Raw genomic sequence first — 13,142 nt, forward strand, 5'->3', positions numbered from 1 at the left:
ATATTATACTCACTTAGATAGCTGCTCGAAAACTGCTATACAATGCAAACAGCTGACAGGCTGAAATTTCAGCCAACGAACAACAGAAAGGGCCCCATTAGCATAATTTTGTGCACACTCGCTTGCACATTCTGTATGGAAAAATAGAATTGCGTCAACTGTCTACAAACGAAAAAGGGTTGAAAATAACTTGATACACGCACTAGGAAACTTTGCAACAACTAGTAGATTGATTGTCGGAATCGCATCCACGGCTCAAAACCATTTCCGATTTTAGCTATTCCGACGTCAAATCCAGCCAAATCAAACCAACAGTTCCGTGCGGTGCCGTTCGAAGCCAATAGAGCAGTTTAGAGCCATTCGAAACCGTTGGAGTCATCGGTTGTCCCACCGAATTTGACAATCTCCATACCCCTGCCGAGTATAGGATTCATTCGGCTCCGAATTTTTTCCGACCTTAGAATGTTACATCATTGATGTTCGTTTGGAGCCACTTCTGTTTTTTGTCATAATCATGCCACCATAAATGTTAATAATAGTGATAGTTGCCAAGTTGGAATTATTTGTAACCAACATTCTACAAGACGAATTAATGTACTTTCCAACCTCCCCAAAAATCAAAAACCAAAATTATATGATTACGCTTAAGCCTAAAGGATTTCGACCAAGGATAAAAACAATCGAAATGCCGAAGCCTTGCAATACAAAGCTTATTAATAGATAAGCTCACACAGTCCTCAATTCGCGAATCATCTCTCTTCAAGTGTCAAAAACAGATTTGCCGATCTGTATGGGATCACACACGAATCTTCGTCAGATAAAATTATCGTAATTTAAAAAAGTTATTCGTAAAATACGGGTTGTTATAAGAAATGAATATGTCACCAGAATACTTGGAACTTGGAAATTAGCGAAAAATAATGTTTAAACACGTTTCATTAGAATTTTCTCTTGATCTGTCAATACATTGCAAGTGTAAACAGTTTAAAATTAGGTTACTTATACTTATCTCGGGTGCAATAATCTAATCTACAAGAACTGCAATAAAATAGGAATTACAGCGAACAGAACGGCACCTCCTACGACACACAAAAAACGATAGAAAGCCCTCGTGTACGATAAAAGCAACAATTGTGAAAAATAAAGCTGTTTACACAAGCAAATATTTTTGTTATTCATCCAGCGATGGATAGCTTGGATTGCTTGAAAAAGATTCACCACAGACTGCTAGACTTCCCCTACTTCAGTGAAAAAGTGTGTTTGACAGATATTTTCTAGCAGAACTATCATAAGAGAACGCGAGTAATGAAAAATATCCTATTTTAATAATAATATTGAAAGTACATTAAATTTTTTTCTAGTATAAAAAGAGCACATATAAAAATAACATCGCGAATTTGTACATAACAAACCATTCCAGATAAGAAGCGAAGAGTACAAAAAGTCAATTTGATTAACAATAAAAATCTAAAAAAGTATTTTACATAAATATTGGGGTATATTTTTCATTCTCAACATTGCGGCCCGCGAATCACTGAAAATTTGTACTTGCGGCCCTCTGATGAAATGAGTTTGACACAGCTGGTTTAAGGTAAAGGATGAAAAGGTGCATGGAAAGAGGGTCACCTTGTCGCACAGAAAGCCGCAAAAGCGTTGTTCGCAAAAGCCTTACCAACCTCGGATTGAATCCCAAAGAGAACATGGTTTTGAAAAGGAAATTCCTATTGACGCGATCAAAAACATGCGAAAGGTCAAAGGAGATGAGCTTACCACACTTTCGTTTCCTCTACAAATCAATCACTTCAATCACTCAAATCTTGCGTGGTTTATGACAACACTTTTGCGCTGCCGAAATAATCTCCCACTTCCCGATGATGCCATCGAGTCTGTGTTTGACCATCCGCGACAGAAACTTGTAATCTGCATTAAGGAGTGATATAGGTCGAAATGCAAACATGGTACAGCCTCCTCCCCTTTTCCTAACCAACACTATGACCCTGTCAACTAAACTTTCAGGAATTGCTCCTAATCGGGCCTCATTAAGAACTGGATGAAGCTCTCTATTTATGATGCTGAATACACGGTGATAAAACTCCTTGGGAATTCCATTCGGGCCAGGGGACTTTCTGGAAGGTGACTTTTTAATTGCATCGAAAAGCTCACCATAAGTAAACTCGTCCATGCAATTTTGTTGGCTTCGCAGTCCTCGGGAATAACGCGTGTGCTAGTGAATGTTGTTTCTGTGGTCGTTGTGGATGTGTCGGTTGTTGTGTAAAGATTTCTGAATTAGCCCTCAACATGAACATTTGTATCCTTTAGCTCAGTTAAGGACGATCCGTCATCAACCGTCAGCTTGTCGATCACCGTTCGCCTCCTCCTTTGCTCCCCTAACTGAAAGACCGACATGCTCTCTCCGCATACGCGTGTTTCATTCATGCAGGTGAAGTCCTCGAAAAAACGTCTCTGAAGGAAAAGCATTTATCCTTTTATATGATTTATATTCACCAACTTTCTATGGTCAGTTGGGACGTCTCGCACTGTTTCACACGTTCATATGCCTCCGAATAGTCAATACGGAAGGTGCTCCTTCGATATATTTCAATCGTACACATTATGGCTTGCAAATCAAAACAATAACACGTCCTCTCTCGTTGACGTTTTCAAGCGCACTGATAGTAAATGTGAAACATGAATAGCAGATCAGGAAGTAGCACTCGCGTCCGCTGGCTTCGCAGTGGCAAAAAATTACACCAAAATTTCAATGCGATCATTTCAGGTTAATTTTGGCAGAATTTCGATATGACACCCTGGTCCTCGAACTGGTCCAACATCCATCAGCTGTGTCAGCTGTCCCATAAAATTTTTCTGGACTAGCATGATGCAACAGCTCTACTCTAAGGCTGAATATACACGATCCGGAATTTCGAGGCCGAGGAAAAATGCTGAAAAATGTATGGATATGACAATTCGGGAAAGTTGCCGTTGACACTTTGTACATGGGTTTGACAGGCAGCGGAATTCCGCGGTTCCGAAATTCCGATCCGTGTATTTTCCGCCTAACAATTTTATCACGAAAACTTAGGATGAATTGATAAAAATCAAAAGTAGAACTTAGATCAACCCTACACGCATGACTTCAATGGAAAAAATTCCATAGCGAAATGTCGTCTGCCTTGGCGAAAATTCCGGATATCTGACAAAAAGCAGCTCGCAAAGTCGCACCCTAAGTCGCATTAACACGTTCATTATGGTACTGATTCCGCAAGCATCTAGAACGCAAGCTGAATTGGAAAGAAATGTGCTACACATCACACGCACGTTTGCTTCGATCGTGTGTCTTTTAGATACCGCCAACAGCAGAGCCGGTCGCAAAGATGGTAGTGCCAATCCAATGGTTGTGTTGTATGCAACACAAAAAAAAGCATGGAATTTGTAGCCGTATTGGATGGAAATGTACGCATCAGCATCAAACAGTGTTGGGGATTCCGCACGCACGCACTCATACGCACGCACACACACACGCAAACACCCGCACACACGCACGCTCGCATGCAAATACGCGCGCATGCATCCACGAAAGCGTGCACGCGAGCGCGCACCCGCCACCAACCCCACCACCCTCATGTTCGATTACGGCTACCTTATCGGAAGAAAGGCTGGATCAGCTATCTCAGGTATGTCAAACTGGCGGCCCTCGTCAATGCTGAATGCGGCCCCGAGAATATTTTGAGAATTGCTAAAATCACTGCAAACCAAAAAACTGTTATTACTATTTGTCTAATTGTATTAAATTTTCCAGAAAAGAACAATTATTCTGATGGTATATTTTTCGAATCTAACATGAATGTAACCATAAGATCTCATAAACTTATGCTGCACAATCGTACAGAACAATCGAAACCCTTAAAAAAATTGAATTGAATGCAAACTCATTATGTTTCGATGAAATTCTGAATATTAGCATAATATAGTGCACACTCGATCGCACATTCTATATGGAAAAAATAGATTTGCGCCAAACTTCTACAAACGAAAAAGGATTGAAAATAACTTGAAACACACACTTGGAATTTTCGCAACAACTAGTGATGGATTGTCAGAATCGCATGCACTACTCAAAACCATTTTTGATCTTAGCTATTCTGACTCCTGATCCGTCCAAATCAAACCAACAGTTCCGTTCGGTGCCGACCGAAGCTTATAGAGCCGTTTGATGCCATTCGGAATCATTGAAGTCATCGGTTGTCGCACGGAGCGGCTAATCTGCAGTGAGAAATGGATCCGGTCGGTCCTACCGATTTTGACCATCTCAATGCCCCCGAGTGTCGAGTAAAGGATTCATTGAGCTCCGAAATTCTTTTTTGAACGAATTTGCACGGATCCGACCTTAGAATGTTACCTTTTTTATGTTTGATTGAAGCCGCTTCTGTTTTATTCATAATCATGCCACCATAAATGTTAATAAAAATCATTGTAGCCAAGTTGGAATTATGTGTACCCCACATTCTACAAGACGAATTAATGTACTTTCCAATCTCCCCAAAAATCAAAACCAAAATGATATGATTACGCTTAAGCCATGAGTATTTAGAATAAGGATTAAAATAATCGAAATGCCGAAGTCCTGCGATGTATAAATTATTCATAGATTAGTTCACACAGTCCATACCTCAATTCGCGAATCATCTCCCTTGAAGTATTAAAAAAAGATTTGCCGATCTGTATGGGATCACACACCACGAATCTTTGACAGATAAAGTTATCGTAATTTAACAAAATTATTTGTAAAATACGGGTGCTTGGAACTTGGAAATTAGTAAAAATTATGTTTAAACACGTTTTATTACAATTTTTTTCTTGATCTGTCAACAAATTGCAGGCAAATATTTTTGTTATTCATCAAGCGATGCATAGCTTGGATGGCTTGAAAAAGATTCGCCTCGCGAAAAAGATACCTTGGTGAAAAAGTGTGGTTGAGCGATATTTTGTAACAGAACTACCGTGTTAGAACGCGACTAATGAAAAATGTCCTATTTTAATTTTTAAGGATAAAAAATGCATGTGACTTTAAAAGTACATTAAACTTTTTTTTCCAAATAAAAAAGTGCGCAATGAAACATAACATAGCGAATTTGTAAATAGGAAACTATTCCAAATTTGAAGCGAGGAGTACAAAAAGTCAATTTGTTTTTCAATAATAATTTTAAACAATCTTCTTCTTCTTTTTGGCACAACAACCGCTGTCGGTCAAGGCCTGCCAGTACCCACTAATGAAGTGAGCTTGGCTTTAAGTGACTTATTGTTACCATAGCAGGATAGTCAGTCCTACGTATGGGGGCACGGTCTATTCGGGACTTGAACCCATGACGGGCATGTTGTTATGTCGTACGAGTTGACGACTGTACCACCAGACCGGCCCGATTTTAAACAGTACTTTATATAAATATTGAGGAATATTTTTTATTCTCACCTTTGCGGCCCGCGAATCACTGAAAATCTGTACTAGCGACCCTCTGATGAAATGAGTTTGACACAGCTGAGCTATCTTGTAGCGCATCCTCATTCAAAGCGCCGGGCGGGGTGGGGTATCGCGGCATGATAGAGTAAACGGTCTCTTTCCTTGCGCTGTGTGTGTGCGTGTGTGTATCGAGACCCGAAAACTCGAGACCGATAACACTTTAATCCAGCTTCTCCCGCATCGTCTCAAGGTCACACACAAATTAATAAATGCTAACACCCACCCACCAATAACAATGCACAACCGCAATGCGTATATATGAATCCACACACATACCACAACACCCAATCAGCGGGCGGCGGAAGGCACGGGCTGAAGCTCAAGTAAGGCAAGGCAGAGTGAGGGAGAGAGAAAAAGCGTACGAAAATCTGCGCTAGCCAATTTGCGCAGCAGGATTTTTGACATTCCCCAGATCGACTGTAATTATTAAACAATTAACATGGAAGCCGAAAGAAGGGAAAAAATGTGCACAGTTATTCGGAAAATCCATTGTGGTCTGCATCTAGGCTAGCTAAAAAGCTGAAATTTCTCAGAAATACCGTATGGTGCGTTATCAAACGGTATGAGGAAACATTGACGACGATTTGGAAGCCCATAGCCAATCGTCGGAGTGAAACTGTCCACCGGAAACTGCGTAGTAAGATTTTGAAGACGAGGGATTAAGAGGAATCCTAATCTGTCGGACCGCGATTTGGCCAGAAAATTCGGTGATGCCCATAGTACCGTGAGGAGAATTCGACTCCGGGAAGGAATCAAGTCGTATCGAGCTAGCAAACAGCCAAATCGGACCATAAAACAGAAAAGTGTGGTCAAAACTCGTGCTCGGAAGCTATACGATCAGGTGCTGACCAAGTTCGACGGATGTCTCCTGATGGATGATGAAACCTATGTAAAGGTTGATTTCGGGCAAATCCCAGTTCAAAAATTTTACTTGGCAACGGGTCGGGGGGATGTTCCCACCAAATTTTAATTTTTTTTGCCGACAAATTTGCAAGAAAATTTATGATTTGGCAGGGTATTTGTATTTGTCGCAAAAAAACAAAAGTTTTCGTTGCATACAAGAAAATGACGTCGGAATTATACCAAAAAGAGTGTCTTCAAAAACATTCATTCGATCTCACAACCATCCCGTAATGTTTTGGCCAGATTTGGCAATCTATCATTACAGTAAAGTCGTTCGAGAATGGTATGTAGAGAAAGGGGTCCAGTTTGTTTCGAAAAACCCAACTGCCCCCAGTTCCGCCCTATTGAGAAATACTGCAATCATAAAGAGGAGACTTAAGGCAAAGGGAAAGGTTGTCAAAGACATCAATCAGATGACGACCTGGTGCAATAAGATAGCTTAAACGATGGACAAAGAAGCTGTGCGCCACCTAATGAGCCGTGTTTTTTGTTATTTGTTATTTATTAATCAAAATTCGACGGACCGCGAGTGGCGCACATGAAGCGAATTCGTTTACAATCATTATATTAATGTCACGTTTCGGTCATCCATTTGTCACACTTAGTATTATGTAAAATAATTAACACGTAAAAGGTCGCACGACACGAATACTATTAAGCAATGCGTTGCGCGACATGTCAGATTGATGACGATCACAAATGACATTAAACTCACGGCACATACGAATAAACGGATCAGAGGAGCTAAAGCGAGTTCCTCTACGTCAAGTAGCAATCTAGTTCAGAGCGATCTCGGCGGGACATACATGTTGAGCTTCGAAAGAAGCGCGGGCGAGTCGATGCGATTGTCAAGAAGTCCCGTAACAAAAAGCCTCTGAGCGTTGCAGTTCCGTTGCTTCAAAGTCTCGTTGCCAAGCAACGCACAGCGTCCCTCATAGTCCAGTTGGACACTCCAGGAGCGCAAAGCGAACCGCGTGAATTTGCGTTGGATCGACTCTAAACGAGCTAGGGGGCGAGCAGCTGTAGGCCACCATACTACCGAAGCGTATTCTAGCACTGGCCGCACCAAAGCGCAGTATAGCGTCTTGATGCACACCGGGTCAGTGATGTCTCGTGTTATTTATGTTAGATTTATTTGTTTTAGTTTTGTTTTAGTTACCCTTAGTGACAACGTGCTCTAGCTGGTCGTGGAAGCTCAACTTTTCGTCAAGGAGCACTCCTAGATCCGTGACACAGCTTTTGCGCCCAATGGTAGATCCTTTTAACGCATAGTCATACACTAAGGGCACCGCTTTCTCGCAAACGTAACGACAACACACTTCTCGACGCACAATTCAAGACCATTCAAAGAGCACCATGACTGGAAGGCACTTAGAGTGGCTTGAAGATGTAGTTGGTCTGACCGGTCATGGATACGGATAGGCATGAGCTTCGCGTCGTCCGCATACAGTAGATGGCTGTCAGGAGGGAGCAACCGTGTTACGTCATTCAGGAAAATGACAAACAGCAGCGGTCCAAGGTTACTCCCCATGCGGCACCCCCGAAGAAGCATCGATACGGCGTGACGTATGGGGTCCCACCCTCTTGGCAGACATCGCCTGTACATTCTGCCTCTCGCTACCCCTGCTCTACACTTGCGAGCAATCATGCGACACACTCGCACACTTCCATACGTCTCCACCCCTCAACGCTCCCATCGTTGAGGTGTTAAGCAAAAATCCGCTCTGAGCTTGAGAGACACACTCGCACTCCACCAACCCCCCATGACCGATTGCTCCCTTCATTGCGATGATGGGTTATTGTTACATTTGTGTGTGAGATCCTCGCTCGCACTCCGCCATGCCTTACCAACCTACTTCATGCCGCAATGCTTCCACATTTGCGGTGTTGGTAAAATTTTCAATCTGATGAGAGAGCGAAAGAAACTATGGGCGGATCATAGTTCTAATTGGCAAAACAGAAATAAAACTGATAAGCATAATTTAATGATATTTACTACAACACACAATAATTTACAATTAGTTTAAAAGTTATAATGATTCAATAAACGTGTGTTGTTTTTTCCTGGCAGTTTAAAGTAGTACACAAAACTATTCTAAAAATTTGGACAAGTATTGAAGCTGTCCCATAGTGATAATAGTTGTTTTCTTCATCTGTGGTTCGCCTCCCTCGTTTGACAGATATCAGTGTTGACAAAAATTGGCTTGGTTTGGTTCGGTGAAAATCTGGTGTGATTTATTTCATTTCATTTCATTTCATTTATTTAATACAATATCTGCCATCAAGGCTAAATATAATGGACTTAAAACTAATTAAATACTAACAAAAAAACAAAATGATTCATGAAAAACTAAGCCTAACTAACCTAGTCTTGACCTAGCAAAAAAGAAAAGAAAAAAACAAGGGTAGAGCGTAGAGACTATCATAAACTTAACAAAAAAAAAGAGAGTAATAGAAAACTAAGGAGAATAATTAAAGGGAATTAGAAGAAAAAATACGGTTACGGAAAGAGTTAAGAGAGGAGTCGAAATCAAAGAGATAGTAAAAGTGGTTAAACAATCTGAAACAGGACAGAAGAGGGTCATTGAAAGTATAAAGAGTATGACGTGTTTCAATTGACAGAGGATCACGTGGACGAAGAGAACGAGAGGGAACATACAGCGAGATGGACGAGAGTAAATCAGGAGCATCAGTAGCAGAAAGTAATAAGCCACCAATAAAACAAGCCTGAAACACTTGGCGGCGGAAGCTTAAAGAGTGAAGATTGAATAACTGCAATCGCGTTTCATAGGGAGGTAGTGAGGCAGCACCGAACAAACGACGAAAAGCAATCCTGGTAAAGAGGCGCTGAATGCTTTCAATTCTCGAACAGCCATCAATAGTGGGAGGATTCCAGATGATACTAGCGTATTCAAGAATAGGCCTTACCAAAGCACAATAAAGGATTCTTAGGATGCTTTGATCTCTAAAAATAGAGGTAAAACGTAAGATAAACCCAAGGGTTCGGTTTGCTTTTAGTAGCACCTCATCAAGCTGCAGTTTAAAGTTAAGACGACAGTCAAGTATAATACCAAGGTCACGGATGGACATAACACGAGAGAGGGAAGCGCTAGAGAGAGTATAGTTAAATAAAACAGGAGAAAGAGAGAGAGAGAAAGAAATAACAGAACATTTTTCGGGACACAGGCGAAGTAAATTGGATGAACACCAATGAACAAATGCATTGAGGTAATGCTGAAGTCTCAGACAATCAGAAGAAGAAGACACAGGTAAAAAGATTTTGATATCATCCGCATAAAGAAGATGACCATCAGGAGGTAAAACATTACAAACATCATTGATGAACAAAGAAAACAGAAGTGGACTAAGCACACAACCCTGAGGGACACCTGACGTACAAAAAAACTCCTCAGATAAGTACGACCCGGTTTTAACCCTGCATGATCGATTATTTAAATATGAGGACAGCCAGCTAATAATGCCATCACCAAAACCAAGTTTAGACAATTTAGCTAATAATAAAGAGTGAGGTAAACTATCAAAAGCAGCATGAAAGTCGGTGTATATTGCATCAAGTTGGGTACCGGCCTCAAAAGATCTAAAAATATTGGAAACAAAAGACATGAGATTAGTTGAAGTAGACCTACCAGGCATAAACCCATGCTGTTTAGGGCTAATAGCTGAACTACAACTATGAAGTATGGTTGGAAGGATACATAGCTCAAAAGTTTTGGCTGTGGCGCATGTTTGGGTTATCCCACGATAATTAGAAACAATGCTACGGCAGCCCTTTTTGTGTACCGGAAAAAGCCAACAGGATTTCCAAAGAGCAGGAAAAACCCCAAGAGAAAGTGAAAGGTTGAAAATTTTAGCAAGGTGTGGAGCAAGCACGTCCTTACAGTTTATTAAAACAGAGGCAGGAATGCCATCTGGACCAGGAGTAAAAGAACGTTTCAACCCAAATAACACCTGTACAACTGTTTCAGAACTAACCGAAATATCGGAGAGATTAATTAAGTTCTCTGGCGTGTAGAGAAGCCCAGCCTCAATAAGGTTAGGGTCACTAACCGGTGGCTCAAACATTTGGGAAAAATGTGCAGAGAATAGCTCACAGATCTCAACAGGCGTAGAGGCAGTTCGAGAATCAAGTACCATTTCATTAGGTAACGTATTGCACCCTCTTCGTATTCTAACAAATTGCCAGAAGGATGCTGGATCAGAACGGAAACGCGATTGCAGTCTACTCGAATAGGCCTCAAAACGAGCCCTGTTGTATAGTCGATGCGCAGAGGCAGCGTACTTAAATAAACGAAAGTTGAATGCAGATCGGTTCAGACGATACCTGCTAAGATATTTCATTCTATCCTTTTTCAGGTTGCGAAGAGTACGATTGGACCAGGGAGGATTAGGAGGGGAACGAAAAATAGGTGTACATGAAAGGAGTGCAGAGGTTAACAAAGCATTAAACGATTGGACAGCCTCGTCGACCGATGTACATTGATAAAAAAAAAAAAAAAAAAAAAAAAAAAAAAAAAAGACCAGTCGGAACGAGATAGAATTGAATTAAGTTTACGATAGTCTGTGAGCCGAAAATTATAACGAACACTCAATGAATTAGGAGCAGAAGATAATACATTCCTAACCCTACTAGCCCTAAATAAAGAAGACGGTAACGCAATTTCTAGGGCAGGATGATGGGCATCCTGGGGCAGGAGCAGTGACGAAGCAGGATACACAGAACAACAAGCAGCTGCAGCAGAGTTGGAGAGCACCAGGTCCAAATAATGATTTAAATGGTTATGCACCCCGTTCAGCTGATAGAGTTCATGCAAGTTTAACATATCCAAAAAGCAGGAACTGGATGTATTCGAAGAAATATGTGGCACATAATGTCTTATAGCTGAAGATGAATCTGGCCTTACTACGGTAGAAAGCGACCACTCTAACGCAGGTTGGTTGAAGTCGCCCAGAAGGATAAGATGATCATTCGGTTTCATTTGCATGTATGCATCACTGATGAAAGCAGAAAGGGATTCCAAATAGTTGCGGTCGCTGCTCAAATACGGTGGCACATAAACAATCCCCACATAAAGACGAAACTTAGAAAAAGAAACACGTATACATAAAGCTTCAAGCGTGGGTTGATTAATGTTAAGTGCCACAGAAGGATATCGAACGGAACATGCAAGTAGCACACCACCCCCACGCAAACGTTCATTGTTTAACCTGCTTCGATCGCAGCGGTATATGTTGTAGGCATCACTATCAAGGACCATGTTGGATGGAATCGATTCATTTAACCAGGTTTCAGTAAGGGCAAGCATTTCAAACCCTGATTCATTCGCAGAAAGGCGCAATTCATTGTATTTGGTGCGAAGGCCTCGAACATTTTGGTAATATATCACGAATGGGTCTATTAATTGTGAGCTGTTCTGTTGCTGAGATTGAATTGTGATTGAAGCCCCACCCCCGGTGATAACTGAGGCGGTGTGGGAGGAAACTCCAGTTGAATAGCCTCTAGGATCTCGGTCAACTGGGATGGTGATAGAATCCCGCGCTGTGGGGGTGGCGATCGATGTTCCAAAAAATGATCCGGATGAGCGGTAGTTTTTGGCACAGCTGAAGAGCAATTTTCACTATTTGTACGATGCGAAATAAGCTCAGAAGGGTCAAATCGAGCCCTTTCATGTACACGTTGCTTTGGTAGGCCACGAGCAACAAACTCCCGAACAGTAAGTGAAACTGGCCAAATAGTAGACTGCAGCGCAAGCTCCTTAAGAGATTTAGGAACACTCACTTTGAACGATATGAAGGACATCGAGTCCAGGTTCACACCCTTTTTCGTGAGACGGTAAACATTAATATCGTCCGTTGGTAGCACAGCTTTAAGCCACACACGCATATCATCAGCGGAGACATGCGATTTGATGTTCGTGAAGTATAACCATACTTTCTCGGCTATGCCCCTGTTGGTGGTGTTTTGGTTCAAAACAGGATCAGAAGATGCTTGTGTATTTGTTCGGTAGTTTCCAGCACTAACATCACTAGTCGGCTTAGTACGATGATTGTAGTGGTTACAGTTGTCAGAATCTTCTACAGTGTTGGTATCATTCGCAGCTTGGATATCAGCAGTGAGCTCCGTTGAGTTAGTAAATGTACGGCGAGCGGAAGCTGTTTTAGTCGTTCTGGATGTATTTGTGGCATTGAGCGACGATACATTAGTGGATGTGTGCGTAAGCGATGCGTTGCTAACAGACGGCTTAGCTAATATGGGTGCTAGCGCTCGCTTATCAACGAGAGCGAGGATCTCAGGAAGCAAATCGCTCTTGATAGCCGATCTAAGAGAAGAGAGAGATGAGTCAATTGTGGTGAGAATATCTGCTTTCACCAATTCGAGTAGGGCTGCTATCTCACTTGTGAGAAGTGAATTTGTGCCATTGCGAAACTCGTGACATGTTTTGCACAACCACAATAACTGATTATTACGCCCAAGCTCACGAGTAGAATCACGAGACAACCCCGTGCAATGGGTGTGATGCTTGGAACCACAAACACCGGCACAGGACACCGAATTAGCACTATCGGTGGGTGCATATGCTGTTATGCTGTTAAACTAATATTATTTCAATAAAGTATAGTTTAAATTGTTTGTGCTTACCGCGTATATAAGTGCAGTTAACCAATATTTGACTTAATTGACTTATAGTATCAGTGTGTGCGC

The 13,142-nt window shown here is 41.6% G+C and overlaps 1 protein-coding gene across 2 annotated transcripts in view; it reads right to left on the minus strand.

Moving 5' to 3' along the window:
• The window catches only part of LOC121592217 (putative fatty acyl-CoA reductase CG5065), a 141,752-nt gene that overhangs the window by 101,265 nt on the left and 27,345 nt on the right, over positions 1–13,142 (minus strand). Inside the window, exon 4 of one of the 2 annotated variants that reach the window (XM_041913628.1) lies at positions 11,056–12,759. The exons of the other annotated variant lie outside the window; for it this stretch is intronic. Coding sequence (XP_041769562.1) covers positions 11,838–12,759 — 922 coding nt within the window. The 3' untranslated portion in view covers positions 11,056–11,837. Of the gene's footprint in view, positions 1–11,055; positions 12,760–13,142 lie in introns of those variants that run through there. 2 annotated transcript variants of the gene reach the window in all.

Source organism: Anopheles merus, chromosome X (genome assembly GCF_017562075.2).
Source record: "Anopheles merus strain MAF chromosome X, AmerM5.1, whole genome shotgun sequence".
NCBI classification, from domain to species: Eukaryota; Metazoa; Arthropoda; class Insecta; order Diptera; family Culicidae; genus Anopheles; species Anopheles merus.